The sequence below is a fragment of the Penicillium maclennaniae genome, assembly GCF_028827695.1.
Source record: "Penicillium maclennaniae strain IBT 15551 chromosome Unknown utg000004l:1.0-3007600.0:1.0-3009580.0, whole genome shotgun sequence".
NCBI lineage: Eukaryota > Fungi > Ascomycota > Eurotiomycetes > Eurotiales > Aspergillaceae > Penicillium > Penicillium maclennaniae.
The window spans coordinates 1,198,655-1,226,363 of NW_026623216.1; the positions used below are offsets into that span (position 1 = coordinate 1,198,655).

Here is a 27,709-nt window from a genome sequence, read left to right on the forward strand (position 1 = left end):
TCATGACCGATGTTTCCACCGTGATTATTCGATAAGCGAGGCAACTGACCCTGCGTACCATGTCACCTTCATTTCAAGGGCGGCTCCATTGAACCCGAAGGCAAAAGCTCCAATTGCTGCCCACCTGAACGGTAGTCCGGTAGGGCTATTCCAAGCATCCCAATCATATGTTTTCCATCCATGGCGGAAGATGAAGTGCTCTTCCATCACGACTGTAATGTGAATGACTGTCCAGTATCCAATGACGCTCAACAGTGTCGACAGTGTGCTATCGAAATACATAGCTGCGAAACAACCCACAATGATAGACACTATGAAGCCGAACGTGACAAGAATGATCCTGGGGATACGCATCACCTATGGGCCAAGATTGATTGTTTGGAATGTTATTCTGTGCCCATGGTCATCAGATATTGCGCAATTGAATTGTGAAAGACATTTGCGACTTACCACAATCGCACTCAACGCTGCAAGGACCATGAGAAACTTGCCGAATCCACCTGCCGGCTCAAGCGACATCTGCAGTAAACCTCCAATGGAACAGGATGCGTGAGCATCCTTCCACCTGGTGCTAGTCACGACACCGCTGTACCTCGCAGCTCCGAGTATCTGGACCAGGACAGTGGGAACGAAAATCCCAATATAGGTCGCACTGAAAATCTTCCCTTGTGGAGTGTTGGCTGGCATGCGCACATTATAATCAGCCGCGCAGTTCACCCAAGAAACAGAAAAAGAAAAGATGCTCGCCATGTACGTGAGGACCGCAGCCGCCTTGTTCGCACCCTCAAGGTGCTTGCTACGCGCACCGGTGAACGAAGACGCGCCTGTACCAGCAGCCACGCACCATACAATCAGAGGCGGTATCCAGATATAGGTGACCAAACGGTGGATCCAGCTGATTCCTAGAGCACAAATTATCCATACGGAGGTGCATATTACAATGACCCCGGCCCAAGTTGGGAACCTCCCGTTGGACAAAGCGTTGAGCACCAAGGCTCCTGAGATGGAGTTGATTGCGTTCCACCCTGTGGTTGCAACCATTGAGAAGATGACGACAAGCATGTTGCCCCAGTATCCAAACGAGTATCGTTTACCAAGATGAGATTGTTAGCTTGGGGTATAATGATAATGAAATTGGGAAGACTTGAAACGATCACGCACGAGAAGGTCGTCATTCGTAGACCCGTCAATCCTACTATGGCTGTCCACGCAGAAAGTAGATCACTCAATAGATTGACGATCAGGATGATGATGAAACAATCCCAGAACCCAAGACCTAGAGAGCCCCCCCCCAAGGAACCGATATTGAGAGTGGCAACGGCCATGTTGGCACTGAACCTGTTCCCAACCAGTTAGTCCGGTGCCATATTTGGGTGAGTTTCAACATGAAAAATCCCAACAGGTGGTCAAAATCATCTCTCAAGGCATGTCCAAAGAGATTTTCAATGGGCGAGACCTTTCGAAATGAGAGATAAGAGATGCCTTCCAGATGCCCGGGAAAAATTCAAGAAAGACAATAATCCCTAGCTTTAGTTGACATGCACCGGTATAAGAAAGACTGCATCTTACCAGAAAGTAGCAGCATTCCAAAACTTGGTCGTATCTTGCTGTCGCTGGTCGTCGGTAACACGTTCAATACCACCCTCCTCAATATCAAATTTCCCATGGAACCATGGTCTATCCTTTTGACAGGATGCTGTACTTTGAGGCTTATCACAGTGCTGACGGCTCATATTGACGAGAAAATAATAAAAAAAATTCTGGTTGCTAGAAATGTAGTAAAACACTTGCACATCAATCACAGTCCACCGACGAGAATCAACCCCCTTTCTATACTTGCCCATGTCCTCATTACCTTAGCAAAGCTGTCTTCTAATTGCCCATAAAAACTTACTGATAAGCATATTTGGGGCTTATCTGACGCCATCACGACCATCACCTTGGCCCGCTTATCTCGCCACGGCATACCGCGGCATGCCGGTCCAGGGAGCCCTAAGTTAATACTGGGACATCACGCTCTCCCTCTCTTTTCCAATTGAAATTTCTCCGTCTCTGCTACTCGTAGGTGACTTTCCAGTGCCAATTTCTTTCATTTGTCCATACTAATATGTTGAAATGGAACAGTAAGCCTTCCGCCGGCGCGGCTTAGGCCTCCAAGGCATCGACGAACAACTAGTCTCACCAGGCTACGTGCTCTACTCTCCGTTGACATCAAATACCGCACACCTCGTGTCAACATCTGGCAAAGAAGTCCACCGCTGGACCCTACCGTACCGCGTGGGACGTTATGCACGCATTCTTCCCGAAAGCTCCCTGGCCTACAATGGTGTACATCCCGATGCTCCAAGATTGTTTCCCATGTGGGCCAAATACCGTGGTGGGATGATGATACAGCTTGATTCAAACGGCAAGATCCTTCGCCAATACTCTGATCCCTATGCGCACCATGACCAGAATCATCTCGACGACGGAACTATCCTCTACACGACTCTTGAGCCTCTCACCCCGGCCGAGGCAGCACGCGTGCAAGGTGGAATCCCCGGCAGCGAGGCACCGGGCGGAATCATCCACGCCGACTGCATCAAACTTGTCCGGCCCTGGTCGGCGTCCACAATTTCGCCATCGGCCGATTTCGAAGGCGAGGGAAAGGGTGGCGCAAAGCTACTCTGGTCGTGGCGGGCCATTGAACATCTTGATTCCGAGGCATTTGCTGCACACGCTCATCATCCTCGTGAGCACTGGCCACTTATCAAAGTGTGTCATTTGATAGCAATGGAAACATTGTCGCTTCGTCGCGCAATGCTTCGTCGGTTTTTATTATTAGTCGGGAGACAGGCGAGGTGCTTTGGCATCTCGCTGCTCCTACGGTCTCTCAGCAGCATTGTTCGCACCAGATCACGCCATCAGGCGATATTCTCATCCTGAGACAATGGAGTGTTCAGACCCGGAACCTCAGTTCCTTTCTCACGGGCTATCATCGTTTCAAAGGAGAAGGAGGTCAAGTGGGAATACGAGGACACGTCGACTGGAGGGTTGGGCTTCTTCACGCCTTTCATGGGATCGGCTCAGAAGCTTGGCAATAGGAATGTTTTGATTTGTGAGGCTGCCACGGGACGGATTTTCGAAGTTACCGAGGGTGGAATTCTGGTGTGGGAGTTCGTTGTGCCGCAATTGCAGGACTATAAGATGGTCATGGCGGCTGAGGAGCGGGAGGAGATGGAGAGAAATGGATTTTCGAACCAGAGTAATGCCGTTTTTAGGGCTTATAAATACACTCCGAAGGAGCTTGAGTGGCTGAAGGGTGGATTCTTCTATTCAAATGGACAGTGTATCGATTTTTCTATTTTGACATGGACTGTGTTGTCTAGTGTAATCTGATTGTGGGGGTATAAGGGTCTATTGGTAGTTGTACAACCCTTCTCGATTTTGAGACAGGGCTCATGGACGCAAACAAAAATGTCAAAGAATAGCAGTTATGAACAGGCACGAAAAGACAGAACAAGGGTGGCACGAGAGTGATCAGCCGAGGGATTCACCGAGGTGGGCTTCAGGTGGCAACTCTGTCTGGGTTCCGATGTCGTGGGTGACTTGAATCTCCTTGGTCACTTCTTTGTCGACTGGCTTCTCGACCATCTCGACCTTGGGAGAGTCGGGAACCTTGCGGGTAGAAGAGTACTTGAGGAAGAGGATAATCATGACTAAAAAGAGGGTCAGTCAACGGATTGAGGCTGGAATATAGAAGAGAATACTCACGAGCACAAGTGGCAAGGGTCAAAGCAGCACGTCTGGTCAAGATCCATCGCAGGCTCTCAATCTCGCTCTTACCGTCACTGTTGAGTGACACTGTGATCTTGTAGTTCAATTCCTGAACTGAAGTGTCGATCGTTCTCTGCTGTTCTCGCGTGGACATCTTGTGATCATTGAACATGCCCTTGATTTCATCCTTCATTCCAGCGAGCTCCTGATTGAGACGTTGAGACAGAATGTCTGCTTCATGCTCCAACTGCGTCCGTGAAGCACGTTGTCTCTGCACTTCAGAGTTACGTGCACTTTGCAATGACTGCTGGAGCTCTGAACAAGCAGCCTTAAACAAGTATGACTCATTTTCGACGTCCGACTTGGAAGTCAGGCTTCGCTTGGCGTAGTCGAGATTACCCTGCAAAATAGTTCGTACAGCTTTCATGATCGTGATTGCCTGCTCGTTGGTGTAACCGCCCTTTGAAAGATCGAGAACCAGCGAATATGTATCGAAGTGGTGCACATAAGGGGCAGGAGACAGATGGGGCGCTTTGCTTTCCGACTCAAAGGGCCCCGTTGGGGCCAAATAATTCGAAGGAGATGGCATGTGGAAGACTTCTTCAAAGGCACTTTGGTTCATGTATGGAGGCATTTGTGACATCTCCTCCCCGACATCCTTGGCCGATGACATTGAAGATGCAGAGGCCTCTGCATCATCGGTCTCCTCTTCTGGCACTTCCGGCTCCAATGTGGCATGACTACTTTTTCGTCGATTCGGCAGCGGCTTGTTCTGAACTTGAGGCAGCAGCATCATCAGCAACAGGGTCTTGCTGATCATCCGGCTGTGACTCTTTCGCTTGCGCTTGCGGCTCGGCCTGCTCTGGCGGGGAATCCGAAGCCCCCAGTTCGGGCTGGTCTGTCACATCTGGGTTGACAGGTGTATATTCCCCATCCTGCTTTAACGGAGCTTCTCCGGGTCGCCGTGGAGGAGGGATATTTGGATCCACGGCCGGTCCATAGCGGCGATGATAGGACTGCTGGTGGCGGCGGCAGCTGGTATGAAATCTATGGCGCGAGGCAAAGGGTCGGCAAGAGCGATTAGTGGTCGGCTGACATGAACGAATGGCACGCATCCAGTTTGGATATAAGAAAGGTAGCCTGGGAGTGGCCATGGTGGGATTTGAAGAAGTCACAATCATTTCCCGTCGGGGAACTCTGAGTGACGATGTCCCCCGCGGAAATCACCTTATGTAAGCACACTGCTTCGGCTTAGTCACGTGCATTTTTATTGCCCTGATGTAGAAGCTACTCTTATGTACTCGCCTCATTCTCTGATTGTTCTTACTTTTTTTCTAATATTTTTAGTAATATCGAGTCCTTTAGTGATGCTCTTTGTGCCAAGATTGAAATATCGACCACTGATTCAATTCAGCATGATCCATACGCTTTAGCCCTGGTGCTTTTAGTTACAATTTTTCTGTCTTTTGCTGAACAGAGACATGCACGCTAAAACCAAAATGTTGGCATTTTGGTACCTGCAGCATAATTTCCTCGATCAAATGCTAAGTAATGTATTATATCAATAGTTCCCGAATTGAAAGGCCTCTGGTTAGACTGTTCTTGGCACTGGAGCACTGCAACATATATAGAGGAGATTCGCGGTAGCAACTTAAGGATCAGTTCAATATCTCCATTTTTCTGATCGAAGACAGTGTCCATTGTATCCAAGATTCACTTGTATATCCAAAAGAGAAATCAGCTACCACAGAAATGCCGGGCCCATCGTTTGCCACGACTAAGCTCTTGAAAGAAAGCTATGCAAACGATGGGTCGGTGTAGGATATTAACGAGCGAGCAAACGAAAATGCTCTTTCAAAACAAGAAGAACGAGACAAGATCCTTATGGAAGAATTCAAGAAGACTGAGCTTGAGTCACGTTGATCTCAGTTTTGGTTGTTCTGGCAGCCACGAAGCCAGCCTCTGCTCTTACTTTCTCTCGTCACTTCATCACATCCCACTTCTCATACCACCGATTCATTCAACCCCCATCACACACATCAATTTCTATCGCACAGTATCTCCTTGTGTACCTTTGACACGCCTAGGAAAGTACATTCCGACTCCCTCCCAGCCCTGAGAAATCGCTTACCAGCGATGGTTTCTTCCGCAATGGAGGCACCAAAACCTCCTCTGTGTACGTTGTTGCTACAGAGCTCCGAGCCGAGTCTACATGATTACAATCATCTACTATCCGGTATTAGCAAGTACTACACTCGTCTGCATGTGAGCATGCGAGATGAAGCCCTCCGAGACCAGATCATGCTCAACCCTGAGCGAACGATCACACGTCTTCAGAGAGCCTTCAGCATACTGAAAGACCAGAAAATGTCAGCACCCGCCGCAGAGGGAATATTCAAAAGCGTCGTCGGAACCCTCGTCAACTCGCCAGATCACCTTCTTACTCCCGAGCTAGCCTTCCAGCTAGTCGGATCCTCCCTTTCGATCGTTACTCGCTACCCCGGGGCCTACTTGCAGCTCGTTGCAGACCTCTTTCTCACACAGGAAGGAATGTTTGAGCGCTTGGTTGCTGACGAGAAGCGTTGCTCCGCCATAAAATCATTGTTGCTTTCGAAGAAGACATACCTGGACTTCCAAACCCTTTGCGCTATCACGGAAAGACTCATTCTCATGTGTGACAGCTGCTCCGGCCATGGTGTCAGCGAAATTTCCGAAAGCTGGTACAGAGCCAGGACTTTGATGTCCACCCTGAAGAGCCTGATTCAGTCTCACCGGGAAGAGAACCACAAGACCAGCGAGAAAGAGAATTTGCCTCCCTTGGAGAACATGCGGGCTCTTAACCCCGATGACAAGAAAACCAGCCAGACCCTCATGGTGAAAAGTCAGGAGAGCTCATTCAAGATACCTCAGTCTGTCCTTGACATCCTGAAATCACTCAATGGGCCCCAGATAAGCTCCATCGGCCATCTTCTTCATGCCCTTGAATTCATTCAGAATGAGAAAATACCTGAACTCTTACACAAAGCGCTAGATAGTTTCCCATGCAGACTCTGCTTAGAGAGGGTGACGGGAACTACGTCCACGTTCGCGGGCTTTTTGGACCATCGCGATTGTCAGGCCTTGACTAACAGCCACTCGATTGACATATTTGGAAAGAAAGTCGGACTGTGGAAAGTTTTACTGTCCGACGCTGCGATGAAGAATGCGAAAAAGTTGGCTCGCGCAGGCGACTTTTCTCGCGTTGAGCAAAAACTCAGGGAGTTGGCAAGCGGTGCATGGAAAGGAAAGGACCTCTCCCGTCTAACTGGCTCCAAGAAGCAAAGGCAGGAAATGATTATCCCAATTCTGCAAGCTCACGTCTCTCGCACCATGTCAATTCTCTGGCACCTTGATGTGGGATTTGAACATCAATCCCCGGGCGTTCAGCAGCAGATTGTTAAAGTTTGGCAGATCACAAGCTCGGATGACGAGGTTGACGCTGCCATCAATCAAATCATCAGCTTGCAGAGCTATATCGCTCCAGAGATCGCCCGACTCTGCCTAACGCGCCCTGGACAGCACCCAAATGGCGTTTTTTTCCCGAACAAGCTGGGGCCTACCCAGGGTGTCTACGCAAAGATGAAACCGATGGGCGCAGCCAGGATTGATCATGCATTGATCGAGATGTCAAGTAAGGAAACAATCAACCCTCGTAGCACTCCCTCAATCAGGTCATGAAATTGATATCATCTAGACAAGTTCTTCAATGTGACTGAACCTTTCCTCAAGTCCATCGTCAGCAACACAGATTTGGAAGAGTTTCCATTTGACCTATCACCAGAAGAAATGGAGATTATTGGACATTTTAACACGTCTAGCCTGATTCTTGGAAGAAGCGGTACGGGTAAAACCACATGCCTTCTGTTCAAGATACTCGCCAAGCACAGAGCGAGACAGAAAATGCCCGATGGAAAAGCCGCTCGACAGGTAAGTATCGAGCCAGGTCAATCTCAGGTCTTCTCATACTAATGAAAAAGCTCCTCCTGACCCGTTCACCATATCTGGCCGCAAAGCTTCAGACCTATGCCAGAAGCTTGATCAATACGCAGTTCGAAAAAGAGGCACACGGAACACCCTCTTACAATGAGAAGATGGAGTCTTTCTTTGCTTTGAAAGACGAAGATTTCCCTTTTGTTTGCACGTATGATGCCTTTTTGAATCTCCTTGAGCAGACGTTCAGGTTCGTTCGTCACCTCCATTCAAGATCCATCAAGCAAGGCTATGTGACTGTTTCAATTCTCGTTAACGTTCTCCAGGCGAGCAAACCGCCAAGATTTTCTCGAAAGCACTCGACCCAGGACAAAGAGTACAAATGCAGAGCTGCAAGCACTCGACAAGCCCAAGGTGGTAGATTTCAATGTTTTCAAGACGGAGTATTGGAGCTGCCTCTCCGGGATGGTTCCATCTGGATGTTCCCCGGAGCTTCTTTTTGCGGGAATAATGGGAGTCATCAAGGGTTCGGCAATCTCCGCGAGCACCTTGATGCCCCTCAATCGTGCCGAGTATCTCTCCAATTCCTCCAAGGCCTCCCCCGCATTTGCTTCAGAGGTAGAACGCGAAGTTGTCTACCGGACTTTTGAACGATATGAACGGCAGAAGAAACAGCGACACCAAATTGATGAGCTGGACCGTGTCATAGATTTGTTGAAGTTGCTGAAAGGGGATTCCTCTTTGGAATCTCTCATTCGTCATTGCTTTGAAGAAGTCTATGTAGACGGTATCATCATCAGCTCCCATTCCGAAAGTTGCATGCCGCTAACCTTCTGCTCAGAGATCCAAGACTTACGTTGTCTCGACATCGTTTTACTTCTAAGCTGCTTGAGTGATGCTCGTGGCATTCATCTGGGTAAGTCACTCGGTCAGTGAATCTTGAATGTTCTTTAATACTTTCAAGCTGGGGACACGGCACAGTGTATTTCGAAGGACTCTGCCTTCCGGTTTCCCGAAATCAAAGCGCTCTTCTATGACTATTATGAGGTAATTTCCAAAGAGCTGAATCAACCTTCCATCGCCAAGCCTGTGCAGTTCATGCTGGCCAAGAACTACCGGTCTCATCAAGGTATTCTTAGCTTCGCATCTTGGGTTATGACAATGCTGTGGAATGGCTTCCCTGAGACCATCGACAAGCTAGATCCTGAGATCGGTCAGACCGGAGGCCCCAAACCAATCATTTTTGCCGGATTTGACTCTTCGATTCTGTCAGCCAAGATGATCGGTCTCGTCAAATTGAACGACCAGATAGCTAACTTCGGTGCCGAACAAGTGATTCTTGTCCGGGACGATGCATCCAAATCTAGACTGCAGGCACAGATTGGTGATATCTCACTTGTTCTTACCATCCTCGAGAGCAAAGGCATGGAGTTCGACGATGTCCTTGTCTATGACTTTTTTGGAAGCAGTGGACTTGGTAGCAGCTATCGATGCTTGTATTTGCTTGCTCACAAGCAACATACAAAGTTTGACGCGCGAAAACACGCGGTGAGTCTTTGTTGGTACGAAGATCATAGAACTTCACTAAATCTTGAACAGGCCCTGTGCTCTGAGCTGAAGGTACACGAATATCTAAATCTCACATTTTGTCTGGGACCCAACTGACGAATCTATTGAAGCATCTTTACGTTGCAGTAACAAGAGCGCGCAAGCACTTGTGGTTCATGGAAACCATTGAGGCCAGCATCGATCCAGTTCTTCAAGCGCTCTCGGTTCATGGACAGACTGATCTCGCTGAGCTCGTGAGGAAGAAAGATCGAGATGTTGCCGTAAAGGTCCAAGTCCTCCGAGCAGGTGGCTCGGTGGACCCAGAGAGATGGCTAAAGCGAGCAGCACATCTGCTACACCAAAAGAACTTTGCCGATGCCTTGTTTTGTTACAGAAAAGCAAATGACTCTCGCGGTATGACACATTCCCAAGCCTGGCTATATGAACAAGAGGCGCGATCACTTCGAGCACTCGATGATCTTGAAGGCTCTACTTCCAAATATGAGCAAGCAATTGCGTGTTTTCTGGAACTTAATTTGTTCTCCGACGCTGCAGACTGCTACCAGGCTCTTGAAAGATACGACAAAGCTGCAGGTACTGGATTCGTGTATCATACTTGCCAATGACTGCCGACTAATCCATTCACAGAAATCTGGAAAAGCCAAGGCCAATTACCTAAAGCCGCAGCGTTTTACGAAAAAGGTGGCCACTTGCGTCAAGCTTCCGATTGTTTCCATTTGCATGGAGATTATGAACAGGCAATAGAGGTCTTGCGCCGAGGTAAAGAATTCGGTGAGCTGATCCAATACATCAAGCGACATGGACATAGGCTTCCACTCCATACTTTGACCCGCTATTCTCGGCTCTGCAACATCCTGCTCAGACAAGGCCGCATTTCGACTGACTTGAGAGCGACAACAATCGATCTTTTGGGATCCGATGTAGAAAAACTGTCATTCTTCAAGGAATTTGAGATGTTTGATCAGATGCGATCGCTCTACAAAGAGCGCCACAGGTGGTTTGAATACTACGAGCTTTCGGTCGCCGTTGGAGATCTGCCTGAAGCTATGAACACCCTTCTGACCCAGAAACTGTTGCCAGTGATCGACAAGAAAGTTGCCGAGATGATTTTGCACTACTCAATGGCTGAGACCCTTCTCAATCACCGCCACTTGATTGACAGCCGACCCGAGCTGGAAAAGGATTTGTTACAGTCATCCCGATCGACACCCTTAGAAAAGACTGCTCTGCAATGGCTCAGTATTTTCAACTTAATTGATGATTATGAGGGAAAGAGCGCTCAGGCTTCATTCAAGTCGCTGGGGGCAAGCCCAATCCTAGTAGACTTCTTCAGTCTTTTCTCGATTGTCTACCAGTCCGAGATCAAGCTTCTCGAAAGGGACAAACTCATGAACCTACCCATGGACATCCTCACCCATGTCATTCGACTCATTCAGAATATGGAATTTGGAGAGCTCAAGGATTCGGAAGGTCTAATGCTCGTCTGCGGTCTATGGAGCTCGCCAAAAAATTCAAACCAGATGACTGTACTTCCTTGGTCCCCTCTGCGGACCGACGGTTTGCAAATGCTAGAGGACATGTCCCTAGAAGCTTTGCTGACTCAAGCAAGACAGTGGATTCGAGAGAGATTCTTCAGTACTGTGGAAGCCTTCCAAAGCGTTGCTTTTAATCTCTTCAAAGATCTTTTTCCCCGGCGCTGCAAGCACTTTCTTTACAGGGGTAAGTTGAGATGAATGCAACTCAAAGCTGCTTCGGGACTGCCTCCCCCACTCCTACTAGTCATACAAATTAGCAAGGAAGGCTCGAGCTAATTCGTTTCAGGGACTTGCCTCAAAGCTCGCGCAGGAGAATGTCATTTTTTTCATGAAAAACCAAGCCACGACGACTGTTTTTTGAAGCTGACTTGCCTTCTCAACGTCAGTGAAGTCTTGAGCAGACTCAGCATCTTGTATTATCACCGACTCATGCCGGAATCTTTCTGCGTACAATACCTTGGCATGCGGAGACGCTGGTTGCACCTACTCCTCAATGAGCTGATTTTCATCAGTTCTTTCGAGCATTCAGCCGAAGCAATTTCAAAAATAGGCAATTTGCTACATAGCCCGATGTTCTTTGCCACCACATCGAGCATTGAGAATCTCCTCTTCTATCGAATGCAGGAAGAGTGGCATGAGATCTATACCTTCAGTGGAATCTTTGAGCAGCTTCAGATGGCCCATGTTCTCGGTGAGTAATTTCTTGTCAATTGCTTTTTCACCCGGACAATCCAAATTCTAATTTTAACATAGGCCCTCGGGTTGCTCTCAGCTACGCCCGCGCCTTAGCAAAGAAAAAGAGCTACATTCTAGGCCGTCGCCGAAGAGAATCAAATCCGTTGAACAACACATTCAGCGCTGTGCAGGCAGTAGATCAGATTCGATGGGCTATTTCAGAGGCCAACATCACAGACTTCGTGAGTCCTCCTGCTTGCATGTAGATTTATGCTAATTTGAACATTGCAGTACTCTCGAGTCAGGGAGTTTCTCATCTGTGTGGAGCGAGCTGAAGCTACTGAGCTCAGGACCTTCCACAGCGTAATGGCAATTTTCGAACTTGTGGCGACATACATAGTGCGTCAATTTCATGTCTGGGGTCGGGAACGGCTTACTTACATTTTACAGCTGTGTATTGTCAATTACAACAACGCCATAATGGTGCCATCGTCATGGGCCATACAATATCTCCCAGTGATTTTCAAGGCCCCACTGGCATGGAACCATTTTTACCAGGATTCGGATCGCAACATGCAGCTCGGACTCCTCAAGGCACTCATCGGATCATTCTGCAAAATCACTGAAAGTCTGGAGCATGCCATATCTCGGCACAATTTCACAATCGAAGCGCTAAGTCACAGATCCTCCCCCGTGGTCCACAGGAAGCGCATTTTCGACTATCTTACAACAATCATTCTGAATCTGCATGCTTACACGCCTCTGCCTCGAGGGTTTGCAGATATGTGGGAGAAAGCACAACAGGTACGTGTTATAATCAATGGAGAGTCTCTTTTTAGACTTTGTTTCGCGAGTGAAATGAGTTTGTTCCTATATCAGTTCAAATTCACCGTTCCGCGTCATCTATTTTGATACCCTGCAATTTGCTAATTACACAATCGAAAAGGTGATCATAAATTCTGCACCGCCTTCATTTGTTTGTTCAACAGCCATTTCGAAATTTCGGGACGAAGTCACACGGCAGTATGCTGGCTACAATGACAAAGATAAATTGCAAGTGATCTGTCTCGACGATAACAACAAATGTCCAGCCTTTTTGCGCAGCTTTGTTACAACAGCAAGTCCGCAGGTGAAGCTCAGCACACTTCTCGAAAGCTCGTCGGGCGAGGATAAGCGTGCACAGACAACTCTTGCGAAAGACGCCGCCGACGCTGACGAATACACCCGTCACGAGCTGGAAGTAATCATTAGCCTCCAAAGTCGATGGCGACGCGTTATGAAGATCCTCGCAGACGCCCGCTGCCTGAAAAGATCCAACAAAGGGCAAATCTTCCTCCAACTTTTTGCCCTTTGCCAGCAAAGATTCAATACTCTCCCTGGCTCAGCCCGCGTATCTGCGAAGGAAAAGATTCGCATTCGCAAGTTAATTTTCACTAACGGCGTGGACATTATAAGTGAACTCAACAGCCTGTATACGAGTCTCCGTCGATTGAAGGAGAAGTGGAAAAGCTGTCTCGAGAACCCTCACGTCACCGCGGAAGAAATTGAGGAACTGGATACCGTGCACGGACATATCCGTCCCTTGGAGGTCAAGCTTGAACAAATTGCCCAGTTATGGTCGTTGAAGGGTCTGAGTGTCAGTATCATCATGGTCACTGCGAAGTCCCATGGTGAGAAGGCTCGCGAAGCTCAACGCACTATCTGGGCTGTCAAGCAAGAGATTGAGGTTGTGCGGAGCCAACTTGAGGAAGTTGCCAAGTACTAGGCCTGTGAGGAGTGAGTTCTCGGGGAATTTGACACTGACGAAAACAAGGTAAGAAACGAAACCCTACTGCGGTGTGCTTATGTATGGTGGTATGACCGTATGATGTACGACGATTGCGAGAATCGCGTTCTGTATGATCAGTGTTTTGAATTATGTAAGAATCAATGTTTATCATGGAACATGTAAAGTGACGACCTTAGGGCCCTTCCAAGAAGATGCGTACATTCTTGAGAGTCAATTGCTTAATTGAGCACAAAGACTTGCTCATCCTATCCCATTTGGAAAGCTGTCCTTGAATTTGGAAAATCATGCTCTAGTTTCATATCTCGCTCACTCCTAAACATGCCAAACCCACCAATGAACAGAAGATAGGGTGCACCTGTAATCATCTACCGGGGCTGAAGTCTTGATTGAGTGGACCACCAAGAAAGTTTCGCGAACATTAGGCCTGAGCAAAGTTTCGCTAGTTGGTTTTGAAATGCGCAAGTTGGACGTTGCGAGTCCTCGAGCAATGCAAGAACATTTAAATAGTTTCTGGACAATGCCGTTTTCCTATTCCCGTTGCTGTCATATCAATCTATAAGTTCTATCTGCGATTCAGTCCGCTGTATCGTTGCCATCAAAGGAGTCAACACATAATCAGCTAAGATGGTAAAATAGAAGGTATAGGAAAGAGGGTGCCCCTGACATGTAGGAATTCCAAGATGACCATTCAAGGTTTTTGTCCGATGCCTTTTTGAGGCAATGGTATTTACATCTATAGCCTAAGACCGGCCACTTTTCAAAGTATAAGAAAAAGGAAAAAGGGAAAAGGGAAAAGGAAATGTCCACGGCTAGAATGCGAGTCAAAATTGGGTTCACTCTATGCTATGCAAATAATGCTACACTGATCCATGCGCACATCGACCGCTAAGCCACCAATCCAAAAAGCATCTCTGTACGCTTCCAATATTCCTGAGCCAGTTTCCGCACAGCCTTGACTGCTTCCGCGCTTGGCTCTGCGCTCTTCTGTACTCGTTCAGCGACGCCAGCCAGCTGGGTCGCGTCGCCTAGCATGTTGGCTAGATACATCGCATCAAAAAAGAGTTGGACTTTCCAGTCGCGGAGAATTTCAGTGTGGGATGGTGCATTGGGGAGTTCTGGAGTCTCGGCAGTCTCGGTCTCCGTGGATGTTTCTGCGTCTTTCTCTTCGCCGCCGTTTTGAACTTCCTTATCGCCATTAGACTTGGACTCCTTGGTCTTGGGTTTCCAGGCTTCGAGTTCATCGAGGACAGAGCCAAGTGAAATCTCCAGATGCTTCTGCAGCAACTGCTTCAATACCTTTACGGTTGACGGGTCCCAGAGATCCGACCCCTTTTCATCCATCGTGGCTGTCAGACGACGCAGGTATTTGAATGCACCTGGTGAAGGTTGCACCGGGACAGGCGGTTCACCTTCCCAGAGCGACCTGCCAGGAACAATCTTGACCTTGCCGGTCTCGGGGTGACATTTCGATGACGGAACGAATGATAATGAGCCATTTTGAGCAACAATCTCGGTGGCGAGTAGCTTCTGCAGTTCGGGTACAACTTCGCTGGAGAATGTAAAGTGCTTGGCAAGAAAGTCTGTTGGGATGTCCATCCGCACGAGGCGGATAACTCTGAGAAGAAATACGGCCTTTTCGCTTGCGTGAGAGGGGCCAAAGCTTTGGAAGACCTCGCCAATTGATGAGTTGAGACTTTCAAGAGCCTGTTGCACAGCGGAGTGGAGAGCATCTGACAGGAACTTGGGGTCATCCTCGTTGAGTTGTGGGTTGACATCAATGTCTTCGTCCTCAACCTCGCTGCCAACGAGGACGTCGGTCCATTTCAGGCGACGTAGGGAGTCAATAGACTCTTTGACCTCCTGAATAGATGCAAGCCATGATTTGTATTTCTGAAGGATGGTAGAAACATCTTCGTCACGACCAAAGAGTCGATCTGCAACAGTCTGTTTGAAAAGAACAGCACCGTTCGAGAAATCTGCATTGATGATATCTGGTCCCCAGAGGGAGCCGATGGTCTTATGCTCAGTGGTTTCCCAGGCTTTAATAGTTGCTGCTATTTGGGCCGCGACTTCTTCGATTGTTTGCACTTGTGCAGTCAGAACCCGTTTGAGGTGGTCATGGAAAATTTTACGCAAACGCTCGAGGACGTCAACAGAGCTGTGTGTGATGGTTGAGCCCCAGGATGATAGCCATAGCTCCACAGTATCGGCACGGAGAGATAGAAGTTCGTTGAAGTTGTTACTATGGGCAAGGCTCTTTTGGCAGCTCTCGACAAACTTGTCAAAGGCCTGCAGGGACCACTGCTTAATGGACTCAACACCCTCAAATCGGCTCATTTCACTCAGCTTAATCCAAGGCGTGAAATTCTTGACATCGGGAGCAGCCCAGCGACCAAGAACCTCAATATCCAAGCCGTCCAAGCCGCGAATCTCTGGGTCAGAGAGGAGAGGTCTTGTCTTTAGCTTGGATAAAACATCAGAAAATTGGCGTGACCTCAGCACCTTCGAAGTCTGTAGTGTGCGAACGAATAGTTGAAGACTCTTTGGAATGTTTTCGCGTGATAAGGCCAGCTGGTTGACCATGACATCCAGGCGCACCTGGTGGAAATGGTGAATGGCGTCGTCTGAAGACGAACTTGTAGCGAGGCAGTATGCTGCCAATGACTCGACGATGTAATCCTCTGCGACGTTTGTGGATGTGAGACGTCTGTCAACCCGTTTCAACAAGGCTCGGCGGAGAGAAGCCAATTGATTGCGGAGGTCATCGAGGAAGGGTGGCGTGCTCCCGTGTTTTGTAAGAGTACTGTGCAGTAGCCGAGAAACGACCATAATCTTTGCTACGAGTAGCAGCGACGCCCGTTTGCGCAGCAATCTTGCGATCGATGTAGTACACCTGTGGAGAAGCGCAAGTTGCGCGCCAAATGCGTGCTTTTCGCCATCTATCCCAATGTTAGCAATGATCAGATAACAACGCTGTTGGAATTCATACCCTTCTTAGCAGCATCACTCTTCACCAACCGCGCGTGCTGGTGCTTCTTCTCCACAAGTCGCGGGTTGCATCGTCGTCCAACATCCGTCAAAATAGCCTCCACCTCCTGTATCTCCCGGTTCATGGAAACAATGGTTTCGGCAGTTCCAACAAGTTCTCGATATCGGGTCCTAAAGGCACAAACATCGTCAGCAACTCTTCAACGTCATGCGGCGCGAGGTGTTTACCCCACGAGAGCTCGGAGCTTCTCCTTATTGCTCGCAATGTCCCGACGCAATTCCTGCTCTACGCGACGAACCGTCGGGATCGGGTATTGAAATGCATCGTGCCATGACTTCAGACTCTGGGGATCTGGGGCCTCAGGGGCCATGTTAAATGGGCGATACTGGGTAGAAGCTCGAGGCTGCGTTGAGACCAAATCAGCAACCGGTGCCTGAGGCGGTAGGCTGATTCAGCTATCGTTATCGGCAGGTGACTCAAGAAAATCGTCCCCCGCGATTCCCCTCCATCATTCAGCTCCTAGTCTTGTATCAGACTCTTCAAGATGCCGATGATGGACCCAGAAGCCTCTCCGGTGGAATCCTTGACCAACGATCTGCCGGACCGGCTCCCTTTCCCGCCCGTCACCTACTCTCACATCTTGCACTGCTCATACCATGACTGGCACCCCCGGTATGTCATACATACTTGACGAAATATCTTTCAAAAATGTTCTAATATTGGTTACCAGCTATCGCACACTTGCCCCAAAATCCCGAGTCATCCCCGTTTCATCTTCGTTTGTCAACTACCTCCGCGCCGACGGCATAGTCCTTCCACCCGAAGCGGTACGTCCAAGTGACGACGACGATTACGACACGTTCTCCGACGATGGCGAAGAAGAAGAGGACCCTTCGAAAGAGTGGCCAGAGATTCACTCTCAGGTCAAAGAAACAATCACCGAATTCGGCAAAGTGACTCCGAAACTGAACTGGAGCGCCCCGAAAGACGCAACATTCATGTCTGCCACAAACGACACAAAATGCCAAACACCCAACGACATTTACCTCCTCCTGAAAAGCAGCGACTTCATCACCCACGACCTAGATCACCCCTTTGACGATTGTGTTCCTGACTCCGCGGAAGATACAAATGGCCACTCCGAAGTCGAGAGCGTCCTTCCTGAAGTCCCCTACCACCTAGTCCTCCGCAAATACGCCAACTTCAACCCTTCACTTGAGTTCAGATGTTTCGTGCGCAACCGCAAGCTTCTGTGCATGTGTCAGCGCGACCAGAACCATTTCGATTTTTTATTCGAGATGCGCGACATGCTGCGTTCGCGCATCCAGTCGTTCTTCGACGAGAAGTTGCGAGATTCCTTCCCGGATCCTAATTTCACGTTTGATGTTTATATTCCTCAGCCGCATCAGCGGGTTTGGTTGATTGATATCAATCCCTGGGCGCAGCGGACAGATCCGCTGCTGTTCAGCTGGCTCGAGATTCTGCGTATGAAGGATCCGGTTGGGTTTGAGAACGAAGGCGATGGTTTGAACGAAGGGTTTGTGCGGATCTCATTGCGAGATGGAAGCATTATGACCGCTGGTTCTGAGGCTGATGGCAACGGCGGTGAGGAATCAGGATCCTCAGAAGATGAGGCCGAAGAGGCCGTGGAAGAGGGTGATGATGATATGGCTCCATTCTTGCCTGAGTTCCGTCTTATCAAGAAGAATGATCCCGAAGCCTATTCTTTCAATACCCCGCAGTACTCGGCTCACAAGGTACCGAGGGAACTCGTCGATGCCTCGCTGGCTGGACCTGCAGGAATGAGTGAATTTATGGGCAAGTGGCAGGATATATTGGCGCAACAGGTACGCGAGGATCAGCAAGCCAGCAGTGACTCTGAATAGAGCTCATGAGCAGTGAGTCGTTACTTGGTTTGGTGTTACGAGATCTGTATAAAGAATATAAAAGTGCATCTTCGAAGAACCGACCATCTCAATTTACTTGTACAAGAGAAGTCTTGAATTCAAAATTCCATGGTTATGTCCTCGTTTGGACGTTAGTGTAGATTCACAGGAACAATCAAGAGTCTGAAGCTCCACTATGTACAGAAAAGCCCAAGCACAAATCTATCTTGCCATTCGAGCAGGGAAGCTCACGGTTATCAGCTCACAGCTTATGCTTCTTCTCACCAGAAGCCAGCTTCCGAAACTCTTCCTGCGGAATTCCCATCAGGAAGCGCTCAAGGCCTGCAAAAGCCTCAATTCCATTTTGACGGTCCAGGATTTCCCTCTCGGGCCTCCGAACAAGCTCCTTAATACCGAGCAAGCTCGTCTGGTTAAGATGCGTCCCAAGACGCTCGTCAACCTCCAGCAACACATTCTTCAGGAATCCTGCTGAATCGTTCTTATCCCCCGAAGCCGCGGTGATCACCTTGTTCACGAATCCAGTTGACACGAGTTCGTCACAGGTAATCCGCTTGCTCATGAGAAGCGCCTCATTGGCCTTGGCAATTCCAAGACGCTCGACGAATGCGCGGCTGGCACCACCCTCGGCGACAAGGCCGAGAGATGAGAATGGAGTCAGCAGGAATGCATGGGGTGCGGCGTAGATGAAGTCTGCGTGCGCGATTAGGGCAGCAGAAAGGCCTACGGCTGGGCCGTTTAGGGCGACGACTAGGATCTTGCTATGGTTGTAGAAAGTGCGGGTTACGTCGACGTTGTTGGCGACAAAGCTGCGAACTAGGTCACGGCGGACGCTAGAATTGAGGTCTCCACTAGGACGAGAACTGGTGACATCTGCGCCGCTGTTGACAAGGTTAATAATCATGAATTAAATTTGAAAGATGGGATTCTCTTGAACGTACGCAGAGAAGAATCGACCTGTTCCGGTAAGAACGGTGATGAAGATATCATCGCGGCGCTCAATCTCACGCAACCGCTCGCCAAGGAGGTAGTAAAGTTCCTGGTTAAGGGCATTCAACTTGGCAGGTCGGTTAAGAGTAACGATCGCAACACGATCTTGGAAAGTGAGGGTGACAAGGTCTTCGTTTGACATTTTAGTTATTGGTTAAGGAAAATTTTGGAATCAATTGGCAGGATGAACCGTCTAACACCGAAGGCCGGTCAGGCCGAACATATACTCTCACCTCAAGCGGCCCGTTGTTGCGGGGAGCCGAGGCCCGCGGCAGATCAGGTGACCGAGTTCCATTTGCACTGTTTGACTGAATGAATAAGCAACCCCCGTGACTGGGTATCAGACAATTCGATCATTCCAGTTGCATGGTCGGTTATTCTGTACACGGGCAGTTCTCGAGCTTGAAAGTGCAGCTCAATTGAATCTTGAAATCCGTTGTTATCCGATAGGGTAACAATATCTACCGTCATGTCCAACATTCTCCGCAGACTCCAGGGCGGAAACCTGGAAGTCTTCAAGGTACGCCAAACAAAATCGCCTCCCCACCCCGCCCTTCCCGAAAGGCTTTGCCTATGAAAATATCGGTTGCGAGGGTCGTATATAGGACCGTCGGATCCGCTGCTAACCGAGCTGACAGTTTGGCGTGTACATCCTCTTCCCCATCGGCTGGATGTACTACTTCGGCACGAATCTTGACGATCGCTTCAAAGTGAAGGGCTTCTGGCCCACCGAAGAACAATCACACAAGATCCCTCTTGATAAGGAGGAAATCGATCAGGAGTTGGCGCGCATGCGCATGGTTGACACTATGCGACGGGAGCGTCAGGCCGCCGCTCAGGCTCAGATCCAGGCTCAGCAGGCCCAGACCACGAGCACCGAGCAATGAGCAATGAGGAACGTTTGCACTCTTTCCTATTATGCGGAGCGGAATAAAAGCGTGAGGATAGGGGGGTTGCTATAAGGGGGGGCGTGGCGCGACGAATGAATCAGGCTTCTAACAATGGCTTGATTTTCTTCTGCTGGCCCTTCTCAGAGCATGACATTTCCTTTGATGTCGGGTTACACGTGTGAGGAGTCAACTGTACAACACTCTACTCTGTGCATATTTGGAGTTTTAAGGATGGGATTTTATGGATTGAATATTATCATTCTTGTCTATCATTACCGGGCCTGCGCATTATACATAAACCGTCGATTAAAAATTATATGCAAAAGGGCATGCGCCATCTCTATCAGTCGCAGTGATGGGCGTAGAAAAATATCAAAAATGACGATGAATCCCTGCGAACAGAGACACCGAACGAATTGAAAACTGCAAGCCACTGACGGGAAATATGAAAAGCCACGCCACAAACAGAATCAAACAGGGGGGTAGCACTTGACATTCTGTATGAACACACAGGACAAGCTGCCCAACACTCGCTCTTAAATCAGATTGATTAACGCCCGGAGAGGCCAGCATGTACATGGAAGGGGCCGAGTGTCCAATGCAAAGGATAAGAAGACGGCTCCACCCCAACCCCGGCACCTCTCTTCCCAACACCTCAAATCCCGAATTATTCACATAGCGGCTTAAAGCTCGGCGAGTCGCTGCGTTGTTTTCGCGGCTGTGTTTTTGGCTGTCTCGTAGACTACCTCCAGTGATTGTGTGGCGCTTTCGCCGAACACGGAGCTCATGGAGGATAGACGAGAGGAGATGAAGGGGCGCTCGCCGACGGCGTAGTAGTACATGTGTGCGTAGATGGAGCGGAGGTGGTCTGGGAGGTAAATGTAGATTCCAGTCGCGATCATGGTGATGAGGGTGAGGAGCAGGGAGTCTACGAGATTAGCGTTAGTAAAATTGATCTGTAGGCCTCGAGAATTCTGCAGGCTGGTCTCTCAGGAGGAACATACTGAAGATGAATTTTTCCGTTGGGGTGAGCATGTAGATAGCGAAAGTCACCTCATACTGGTAGATCTTCAACCGCACCCAGCGGACGAGACTGGTCAGAATCCAGAGGAAGAGTGCCATTGCTGTTCGTGTCGTGGGTGTGATCGGGGAATATGAAATTCTTCGAGAATGTTGTGGTCGGCGTTCGGTCGTTTGGAATTCCGGGGTGGATTTGACTCCTTTGTCCGCAGACGCTGTCCCGGCGGCTTGGCAACGCTGGTGCCTCGTGAAATGAGTGCGCGGAGCAGCGGACTCTGGGCGATCTGAAAGGGAGATGAAGGCGAAGGAGGCTTTTGTCCAGTCCCTTACACAGTCATACTAATTGGGGATGGATTTGAGGTGGGTCGCAGGTCGAGGGTGGCTACTGGGGACTCGATGTAACTTCAAAAGGATGAAGACCAAGAACAGAGGGCCTTCGAGGCGAAGAAATGCCAATAAGTAACAATAAGTAACAGTGAGTAAGTATAAGTAACAGGAGAGAATACAGTGAGAATAATGTCCAAGGAGCGGAGGGGTTCAGAAGAAACCAGCGAGAAAAAGGGACGCGTCTCGGCCCCTGTCGCCACAAACTGCACAATTTCCGCGGCCCGTTTCAGGCTCTTCATTAATCTTATTCAGCACGGACTAGTTATGCAACTATGAATTGAATCGTGATCATTGGTCTTTGCTACCTCGCGAGTCAAATCGGTGTACAAAATGGACGGAATTGATGATTTGATCTGCCTCGGGCCCATACGCGCCCATACTCCGATGAGTGTCCTTCCTTTTTCGATCTTCATTTGTGTCGGTAGATCCAGTGTTCGCGGACAAAATGCCTCAACCCGCCAATAGTGGATAGCAAGTCGATATTAATCAGTGCTCACTACGGCATATTTACGAGTACATCCTGGCCCTTGATTGCATTATCCATTAAGTGGCATATTGGACAGTCTGAATGAGATGGGAATTGTGGACATATGAAGGTGGACAAGACGGAATTAACCTTTGAACATCCGTGGTGATAAGAGTCGGGACCAAGGTTGGGAGTGGAGTGCCAACCCTTGACTAGGCACCCAAGTTCAGTACGCTAAACATTGCTAAAATTTCCGATTCCGCTTATGTACGCTCCGGGCTATTCTCCATCAAGACCTTTAACCACAATTGTTCACACGATTCTTCATGCGCTTAGTAATAAGAACCATCTAGCATAGACAAGACAAGCGCCACAGGTCTTCCTATTTTCCTATCTCTACTATCTATGATGGCCTTTTGCATGTTGATGTCGTTTCATCCATGGGCTGATTGAAAATGCTCGACATTCGAGGTGGGCAAAATAATGAAGGAGCGTCATCTTGGAAACCAACCTTTTTACAAATATCGGCTATGTCTCAATCTACCGCCCCGGTAAATATGCTCATAGCCTTTGTTCCAGACTATATATCCTCATTTTCTTGTCAAGGTTAATTTTTTTAAATATTCGTTGAATACTGTGATCAGACCTCGGGAGGCTTCGGCATGGATATAAACGGCAAGAGAAGGTAGAGAGCCTATAGGCAACATGTGCACGCTATACCGGTTTCCCATCCTATAATACCGCGAGATAGAACTTGGAGCCAGTTTCCTTCCTATAGCAGTGCTTCGGAAATGTCTAGCCGATGTGGTGGCAGAGAGTAGCGATGTGTTTGAAAGGCCGCTTATGTAATAATCAATGCAGCAGCAAAAAGCCCATGAGAGGTGAGCACTGAAACGGGAATGACATGCCAGGAATTAGTGAGGAAATGAGAAGTAGAACTTGAAATACACTACAAAGGTCGCATATTCCATAGTCGCCTCTCTCTAATTTGCAAGAGTGTCATGCTTTGCAATGACCATGTTATATGAAACTTCATCGCCAATTGGATGCCAAGTATTGTTATCTTATCGAAGCCCTTCACAAAGCATCGGCATCTCCAATTCCGTCGCACCAGCACAATGCTACGTCTGCGCCCCTGGCTAGGGCCTCTAAAGCCATCAATACCGCTATCGACAATAATCCCATCACGCACATTTACTCAAACCCCTGTCCTCCCAGAAAAGCCGCTTCCCGCGCGGCTCAAGCTCAACGATGCCGACCTGACAGTATCCTACCTCAAGGGCACCGGCCCCGGCGGGCAGAAGATTGTGAGTTCGCTCGCAGGTTTCAATGGATATCATTGATTTGAGCTGCTAACACTGACAGAATAAAACCAACTCCGCGGTCCAGATTACCCATGGACCCTCTGGCATTGTCATCAAGTGTCAGGCGACACGCTCGCGCTCGCAGAATGAAAAGATAGCGCGCTCGCTATTAGCGGATCGGGTCGAGGCGCGTGAGAAGGGGGATAAGAGTCGTGTTGCGCTGAAGGCGGAGGCAGCGAAGAAGAAGAAGGCTAGTAAGGTTAAAAAGGCGAAAAGGAAGTATCGGGCTCTGGAGAAGGGCGAAGAAGGTGTGGTTGTGGCTGAGGTTGAGGCTGAGGCTGAGGATCTGGAGGATGGACTTGAAGATGGGATTGAGGATGAATTGCAAGGTCAAGGTGGCAAGGCAGAAACGAGGAGGGCTGGTGAAACGTCCAAGGGCTCGTCTGAGGCTTAACTACTGGGCACCATCTCGAAGATGCTGCGCACCATCTGTACAATACATGATGCATTGGTTTGGCGTTTGAATTCATTAAGATTCTTGTTCCTTACTCCGTGGCCCAGAGCGGGTCTTCATTGTCCATACAGGATCAAATGGTGACTTCCATGTTGTTTCCGCGCGTAGCGCTTCTAATTTGATAGCTTTAGACATCGCACCAAGCAAAGATTATGTATAATTTTATAGAATTGAATTGGGAAGTAATGAACCTCCTTGCCTAGTTCTTCCATTGGAATGATTCATTGGACAGCTGCCAATACCGGACTAGATCGTTGAGGCCAGACACCATCAAGTCCCTATCTAAGAAATTCCTCCGTTGTATGCATGCCGATGCCGCCCTCGCGCAGATCATGTCTCGAAGGAGAGACGACTGCGCAGTGAAACTGTCTTTCAAACATTTTTGTTTTTTCATCGATTGGACCAGCCAAGTCCATGGGAGACCGAACTCAGGAAATGTAGCTTCCAAGCAAAGCCCTGTCATTGTCGTCCAGACGCGTTTGCGCAAATTGCGAGATACGGCCGTTGTAGCGCTTGTCCGCCTCCTTGAGATAAGCACCCACCCAGGCCTTGTAATCGTTGCCGGTTTCGGGCCACGGGTCCTTGACCACAGGGCGGATGGTGTTCAGAGGGGTGAAGCCGACGCCAAATGACATCTCCTCGACGTCCACATCGACATCGTCCTTGAGAGCGACCGCGGGGGGCAGCTCGAGAAGTCTAAGCAGTCTGTTGCACGTAATGCCCCAACCTTTGGCGTACTTGTTTGCGAAGGCCTCAGAGTTAGCAAGGGTCTTCGTAAAAGAAATAACGGCGGTCTTGCGGTCCAGAGGACGCGCGAGCTTCTGGGTTTCCTCGATGATGACACCGAGATAAATCTGAGTGAAAAGCCTGCGAAGAAATTAGCATGTAGGGGACTGTGAAGGAATTGACGCAACTCACTTCTCTTGAATCTTCTCCGTCGCCTGCATGACGAAGTCGGGGTTGTATCCCTTATCGTCATGGGCAGTCACGCAGTGATAGAACCGGACAAAGCGGAGGGACAGGTTCTCGGTCTTAGAGCCCTGCAGACGCTGCATGATAATCTGCATAATCATAACGAAGTAAGGCTCCAATGCGGCGCTAATCAAGACGGTTATTAGATGATCATGATATATTTGGGCTGAGAGCTCACGGAGGGAAGTTCGACACAACCGTTTCCAAAAGGTCAAAGGCGTAGCCCTCATTAGCCTTAGTCGAGACCAACTTTTGGAAAATGCCCAGAATAGGCTCAAGCTGGTTGTGCTCGAGGATGTACTGGGAGCCTCTTGAGATGATGGAGGACAGCAGACGAACAAGGGCAGGGGTGTTTCCACGCGACTCCCACATGACGGGCATCAGAATGGGTGCGATGAGTTCCTGATAGTATCCAGGGAGAGTTGCGGAGGAGTTGGCCTCCAGAAGAGCCGCGAACAGCTGGAAAACATAGGGCATGAATTCTGGGAAAACATTAGCTGGATTGAAAATAAAATCGTGGGATGTGACCGACCTTGCACATCACCTTGCAAAATGCCGGCAAATGGTGTGTACAGAGCTTGCTCAAGCTTGTCAGGGTTGGCAGGAGCGGCATAGCTACGACAAATTAGCACCGAGCGAGATGTATGCCAAGGCTCAAACTCAAGACGGAAGGCTCACCGGATGAAAGCGCCCATGGCTTCGAAATGGAAGTAGTAGAACCGAGGATTGCTGGGATTGCTGGCGATGATCTGAGTGATAGTGATCAGACGCTCCAGAACAATGTCCGCGAAAGGAACCACACCCTCCTTGATGACAACCAGCACACGCATCACGCATCGCATGAGGAACTCGTTCTCTTGCACCTTCTGGGGGGCCGGGTCGCTCTGGATCAGCTTGAAAATGTGTTCCAGCAGATCCTTAGCCAGAGGAGTGATTTGAGTTGGGGCAATGACGGGTTGTCCTTGAGCATCGGTCAAGACAAGAACCCGCTCAAGAGCAATCGCGGCGTATGTGTAGACAACATAATTGGAAGAAGCAAGGTGGTTCACCAGAATGGGGAGGACACCTTGCCACTGATCTTTCGTGATGATGCTACGGAAGTTGTAGAGATACTTGATAGCATCGACCTTGAGGATGGGGTGAATACCAGCATCGGTAACCAGATCCGAAGCAAGGTTCTCCGAAAAGAAGTCTGTGATGCTGACAAGATTGTTGGTAGCAGTGACACCGTGTGTCGAAGTGGCAACGCCCTTGGCGGCAATCGCAGAGAAGAGATAAGTAGCCGTATCTTTAGACTTCCAGTTAGAGGCCGGGTCCTTGGCAAATTCAGCCAAGTAGTGCTCGGTGTACTTGAGGGTAACCTTAGTCACTGCTTCCTCGAATTTCTCCGCCAGTCGTCGGAGGAAGTCAGTAGCAGCCCGCCGCCTGGTCTCACTATCGGATCCTTCCAGGTCTCGTCGGATGAACTCAATCGGCTCATCCTCGAACAGTTCCTCGTCCGATTCGCGCAGACTAACGTTGGGCAGAATGACCTTCTCAATGAGTTGACCCAAAGTTTCGTCGGCCTGGAAAGAAGCGGCATGCTCGGGCATGCTGGCGACAGAGGTCAAGAAGTGCAGAGCTCGGCTCACCAGTAAGTCGTACTTGGTCTCCTGACCAATGGTGGTCAAGAAACTCCACGAACTCTGGATAAATTGCCCAACAAGGCCACCGAATGCATCCAAGTATTTTTGCACGTACAAAGTCAGCACCTCGAAAATTCCAGCGCGCACATACTCGAGCAAACCAGCCTCAGTATCGTCATCAGTGTAGAGAAGTGGGTTGTCATAAGTGAGGTACTTGAGCAACATCTGGGCGATTCCGGAGATATTGTCCTCGAACATGGGAGGGAGATCGTGGCAGGATAGATCATAGAAGAGTTTAATCATCAGGTTCAATTGAGTGAAGCCCTTGGCCAAATTCTCCTTGTTTCCCTTGTTTTCCTCGAGATAGGCATCCAGGCTCTGGGAAAGAGACAAATTGTTAGAATGCTAACTCAATATGCTGTCCTCGTCAGAAGGGAGAGAGCCGATCTTACCTCCAAGAGACCGAGGAACGGAGTGCCGAACTTCTCCAGCACGTGGTTGATTTCCACGTACAGATCGTTGGATTGGAAGAGCGGGCGCCACCGCTTGAAAATGGAGTGTGCAACCTGGAGCACGCCAATGTTGGTGGTAGGGTCGTTCGACAGCTTCGAGACAAGATCCTGGAGGGGAGACAGAGATGTTAGCGGAGGCAAACGAGCACATCCCGGTGCACTTTCTACTTACATCCACAAGGGTGTCCCAGCGCTCCCAGAAATCACTATCGGCAATCACACTGACGGCATCACCCAGTTGAGATTGGATACCAGGGGGCATAGAGATCATCAAGCTGATCAACTCGCGCTTGATGGTCGTAACCTCCTCCTCCGGGAGCTTGTAATTTCCATCTTCGTTCGTCCAGTTACGCTTGATGAAGTTCTTGAAGCAAAGTGCGCTAGCGAGGCGGATGTGGTTCGGGGAGGACGGGGATGCCGTGATGTGAAGGAGCTGTAGCGAGAAACCAGGCTTTTGTTCTTCTTGACGTAGGGCAATTTCGGCTGGAAGCAGAGGAGAATCAGTCAGTAATTATCACCATTACGGTGGTAAAGGCTGCCCGCTCACCTTCCTTGTTCCGTCTCGGATCCAAGCTTGCCTCTAACAGAGCTCCAAGAGCCTCCGCCATTTTCACCGGACGTGGGGTATCAACAGAGGGAGGGGCTGATCGAAAGAAGAGCAATGCGCAATGATAGGTGCGGATAGAACTTTTCCTGCGATTCTGAAGTCCTCCGAGAACAAAGGATGAACGCAGGCGGTGACACAATGCGCGGGTAAAAGCTGAGCTCAAGGATCATAATAAATAATGAGGGCCGACGACATACGGGCAGCCCACCGCAACAACACGCTAATCCCTACAAGGT

The 27,709-nt window shown here is 49.2% G+C and overlaps 11 protein-coding genes across 11 annotated transcripts; 5 read left to right on the plus strand and 6 right to left on the minus strand.

Moving 5' to 3' along the window:
- Positions 1-51: 51 nt before the first annotated feature.
- Positions 52-1,733, minus strand: N7477_004633 (uncharacterized protein; the record flags this gene model as incomplete). Its single annotated transcript, XM_056966296.1, has 4 exons — positions 52-357; positions 451-895; positions 946-1,338; positions 1,570-1,733. Coding segments are annotated over 4 exons (1,308 nt in total), but the record flags the coding sequence as incomplete, so codon positions are not given.
- A 241-nt stretch (positions 1,734-1,974) lies between these two features.
- Positions 1,975-3,378, plus strand: N7477_004634 (uncharacterized protein; the record flags this gene model as incomplete). The annotated part of the gene is made up of 3 exons (XM_056966297.1): positions 1,975-1,996; positions 2,129-2,754; positions 2,989-3,378. The coding sequence occupies 3 exons, from the start codon at positions 1,975-1,977 to the stop codon at positions 3,376-3,378; spliced, it is 1,038 nt and encodes a 345-aa protein (XP_056823078.1).
- A 141-nt stretch (positions 3,379-3,519) lies between these two features.
- Positions 3,520-4,910, minus strand: N7477_004635 (CCDC90 family protein; the record flags this gene model as incomplete). The annotated part of the gene is made up of 3 exons (XM_056966298.1): positions 3,520-3,698; positions 3,754-4,467; positions 4,535-4,910. The coding sequence occupies 3 exons, from the start codon at positions 4,908-4,910 to the stop codon at positions 3,520-3,522; spliced, it is 1,269 nt and encodes a 422-aa protein (XP_056823079.1).
- Positions 4,911-5,907: 997 nt separating this feature from the next.
- Positions 5,908-13,269, plus strand: N7477_004636 (uncharacterized protein; the record flags this gene model as incomplete). Its single annotated transcript, XM_056966299.1, has 13 exons — positions 5,908-7,426; positions 7,490-7,722; positions 7,773-7,928; positions 8,101-8,505; positions 8,569-8,641; positions 8,690-9,273; positions 9,325-9,345; positions 9,405-9,867; positions 9,922-11,013; positions 11,116-11,520; positions 11,583-11,746; positions 11,796-12,308; positions 12,451-13,269. 13 exons carry the CDS (start codon positions 5,908-5,910, stop codon positions 13,267-13,269), a joined length of 6,447 nt encoding a protein of 2,148 aa, XP_056823080.1.
- Positions 13,270-14,178: 909 nt separating this feature from the next.
- N7477_004637 (COG1/VPS51 family protein) lies at positions 14,179-16,652 on the minus strand (the record flags this gene model as incomplete). Its single annotated transcript, XM_056966300.1, has 3 exons — positions 14,179-16,232; positions 16,283-16,452; positions 16,510-16,652. The coding sequence occupies 3 exons, from the start codon at positions 16,650-16,652 to the stop codon at positions 14,179-14,181; spliced, it is 2,367 nt and encodes a 788-aa protein (XP_056823081.1).
- Positions 16,653-16,826: 174 nt separating this feature from the next.
- Positions 16,827-18,168, plus strand: cdc123 (cell proliferation protein CDC123; the record flags this gene model as incomplete). Its single annotated transcript, XM_056966301.1, has 2 exons — positions 16,827-16,954; positions 17,013-18,168. 2 exons carry the CDS (start codon positions 16,827-16,829, stop codon positions 18,166-18,168), a joined length of 1,284 nt encoding a protein of 427 aa, XP_056823082.1.
- A 262-nt stretch (positions 18,169-18,430) lies between these two features.
- Positions 18,431-19,318, minus strand: N7477_004639 (dodecenoyl-CoA isomerase; the record flags this gene model as incomplete). Its single annotated transcript, XM_056966302.1, has 2 exons — positions 18,431-19,067; positions 19,128-19,318. The coding sequence occupies 2 exons, from the start codon at positions 19,316-19,318 to the stop codon at positions 18,431-18,433; spliced, it is 828 nt and encodes a 275-aa protein (XP_056823083.1).
- Positions 19,319-19,645: 327 nt separating this feature from the next.
- Positions 19,646-20,063, plus strand: N7477_004640 (uncharacterized protein; the record flags this gene model as incomplete). Its single annotated transcript, XM_056966303.1, has 2 exons — positions 19,646-19,696; positions 19,815-20,063. 2 exons carry the CDS (start codon positions 19,646-19,648, stop codon positions 20,061-20,063), a joined length of 300 nt encoding a protein of 99 aa, XP_056823084.1.
- Positions 20,064-20,749: 686 nt separating this feature from the next.
- N7477_004641 (serine palmitoyltransferase small subunit family protein) lies at positions 20,750-21,188 on the minus strand (the record flags this gene model as incomplete). Its single annotated transcript, XM_056966304.1, has 2 exons — positions 20,750-20,994; positions 21,071-21,188. 2 exons carry the CDS (start codon positions 21,186-21,188, stop codon positions 20,750-20,752), a joined length of 363 nt encoding a protein of 120 aa, XP_056823085.1.
- Positions 21,189-23,057: 1,869 nt separating this feature from the next.
- N7477_004642 (peptide chain release factor family protein) lies at positions 23,058-23,697 on the plus strand (the record flags this gene model as incomplete). Its single annotated transcript, XM_056966305.1, has 2 exons — positions 23,058-23,246; positions 23,305-23,697. 2 exons carry the CDS (start codon positions 23,058-23,060, stop codon positions 23,695-23,697), a joined length of 582 nt encoding a protein of 193 aa, XP_056823086.1.
- Positions 23,698-24,185: 488 nt separating this feature from the next.
- Positions 24,186-27,474, minus strand: N7477_004643 (uncharacterized protein; the record flags this gene model as incomplete). Its single annotated transcript, XM_056966306.1, has 8 exons — positions 24,186-24,624; positions 24,676-24,855; positions 24,908-25,211; positions 25,262-25,344; positions 25,408-26,732; positions 26,807-26,974; positions 27,039-27,349; positions 27,414-27,474. 8 exons carry the CDS (start codon positions 27,472-27,474, stop codon positions 24,186-24,188), a joined length of 2,871 nt encoding a protein of 956 aa, XP_056823087.1.
- Positions 27,475-27,709: the final 235 nt, after the last annotated feature.